Below are 2,158 nucleotides of genomic sequence, written 5' to 3'. Positions count from 1 at the left end.
GAGATAGAGAGATAGAGAGACAGTGAGAAAGAGAGAGAGAAAGAGCACAAAAAGATATCAGACAAAAAAGAAAAACTGTATTTGATTTACTTGTAGGAAATTAGGAAAAATAGACACTTGATGAAGGCTGGAGGGTGAAACAGCTGAAACATTGTGTTAACAACAAACAAGATGAGGACAAATATCCGTCAAATGTAAATAATGCAGAAGGAAAAGTGTTTTATGTTTCTAACACTCTCTTTGTGAATGAATAGTACAGGAGAGAAAAAAAGCAGAGAAAGAAAATGGAGTAAGGAACAGGCGTGTACTACATACGTATATTACATACATACACACAGACTGAGACTTTATATCATCATCATCAACACTTAGCACTTATTTTCCATGCCAGCATGGATTGGATGGCTTGACATGAACTGGCAAGTCCAGAGTCTGCACCAGCTTCCATAGTCTGTGTTGGCTTGTTTTCAATGGCTGGATGCCCTTCCTAATGCAAACCATTTTACATAGTGTACTCAGTTATTATATATATATATATATATATATATAGTTAAGTGGAGAATGGAGAAACAAACACAAGAAGCAAGTCGGTTGGGCTAGTTAGCCATTGATTTAATTATGTGGAGATCATATAATGAGTCATTTACGATCGTTTCGATGTGCCAAATGGTTTGGCAGATCTCTTCAGAATGTTAAAGTTCATGACGTGAGAGATGCAGGAATAACAGTTAGTGGATAGAGTAATCCACATAGTTGTATAAGAATAGTGTTAGGTAAAGTTAGTCTTACATTTTAGTTGGAGTTGTGTTAATAGTCTTTCTCTGAAGGAGAGGTAGGGTGGGTGCTGTTCAAGCTCGTAGTTCCATTTTTGGTCAAACGCATTTCGCACATGTTTATTTTTAAAAATTCAAGCGTGTCTTTTACTTTTAGCACCAGCGGTGTTAGTAAAGGTGAGTAACTCTAGGTTTTGGTGAAGAGGGAGCTAACTCTGACCTTATTAATATTTAATTATAATTAATTATACTTAGAAAGTGGAATGTTTTACATATTTAATTATACTTAGAAAATGAATATTTTGTAGTGTGTAAACAAATTCGGCTATTTTCATATCGCTTGTTTAAAAGATAATCCTATCATATACCTATATATATATATATAAACAATTTACATAATGGTTAAAGACAGAAGAAATTTTGTAGCTTTCATTTGTTGTATTTAGCTGAAAGAAATAAACGCTATAGATACTATCCTCTCTTCACATTTGAGTTCTTTAACAAAATTATTTTACTGTAAATTACGAGAACAACTGAGTTAATTTCAATTTAATAAAAATGGCTGTAAACAAATTCTAAAAAATTACGAAACACCTCATAAAAAAGGACCTGTGCTGGGTCCATGTAAAAAAGTACCTGTGTTGGTACCCATGTTAAATACATACTCAATACATTCTGTAAAATGGTTGGCATTAGGAAGAGCATCCAGCCATAGAAATCATTCCAAAACAGATAACTGAAAACTGCTGCAGCTGTCCAGCTAGCCAGCTCCTGTCAAATCATCCAACCCATGCCAGCATGGAAAACAGACATTTAATGATGATAATGATGACATTTACACGCACCATCACAGACACAAACACATGTCCACATATACACGCATATTGTCTTTTGAGTCTTTCCTGAAATGTTGGTAATTCCAAGCAGAGGAAATGGTAACACTAACCTTGTAGTCTGGTTTGATGTTGGCAAAGTAAAGTAAATGGTCAGAGGCAATTGCTAATCGTAATCCAGCTTTGTCCCATGAAAAACTCTTCAGATTCTTGCTAGGTATTTTTAAATTCCTTAAAAGCTGAAAGAATAAAAGAAACATATTTAGACATCAAAATGGCAGGTATGGTTGTGTGGTTAAGAAGTTCGCTTCCCAACCATGTGGTTTCAGGTTCAGTCACACTGTGTGGCACCTTGGGTAAATGTCATATGAGTGAATTTGGTACATGGAAACTGAAAGAAGCCCATCATGTGTGTGTATGTGTGTGTGTGCATGGGTGCTCCTTCCTCATTCTGACATTGTGTTTTCCATCCTGACATTCCTGTTTCCCCTTGACAGATGTGTCATCATCATCATCATCATCATCGTTTAAAGTCCGCTTTCCATGCTAGCA

The 2,158-nt window shown here is 35.6% G+C and overlaps 1 protein-coding gene across 1 annotated transcript in view; it reads right to left on the bottom strand.

Moving 5' to 3' along the window:
* LOC106879895 (WD repeat-containing protein 35) overlaps positions 1-2,158 on the bottom strand; it is a 99,754-nt gene that overhangs the window by 80,106 nt on the left and 17,490 nt on the right. The window contains exon 10 of the mRNA XM_052971236.1: positions 1,720-1,845. Within this exon, the coding sequence (XP_052827196.1) occupies positions 1,720-1,845 (126 nt within the window). The remainder of the gene's footprint in view (positions 1-1,719; positions 1,846-2,158) is intronic.

The sequence above is a fragment of the Octopus bimaculoides genome, chromosome 10 (genome assembly GCF_001194135.2).
Source record: "Octopus bimaculoides isolate UCB-OBI-ISO-001 chromosome 10, ASM119413v2, whole genome shotgun sequence".
Classification (NCBI taxonomy): Eukaryota; Metazoa; Mollusca; class Cephalopoda; order Octopoda; family Octopodidae; genus Octopus; species Octopus bimaculoides.
This window is presented reverse-complemented; position numbering and strand designations above follow the sequence as displayed.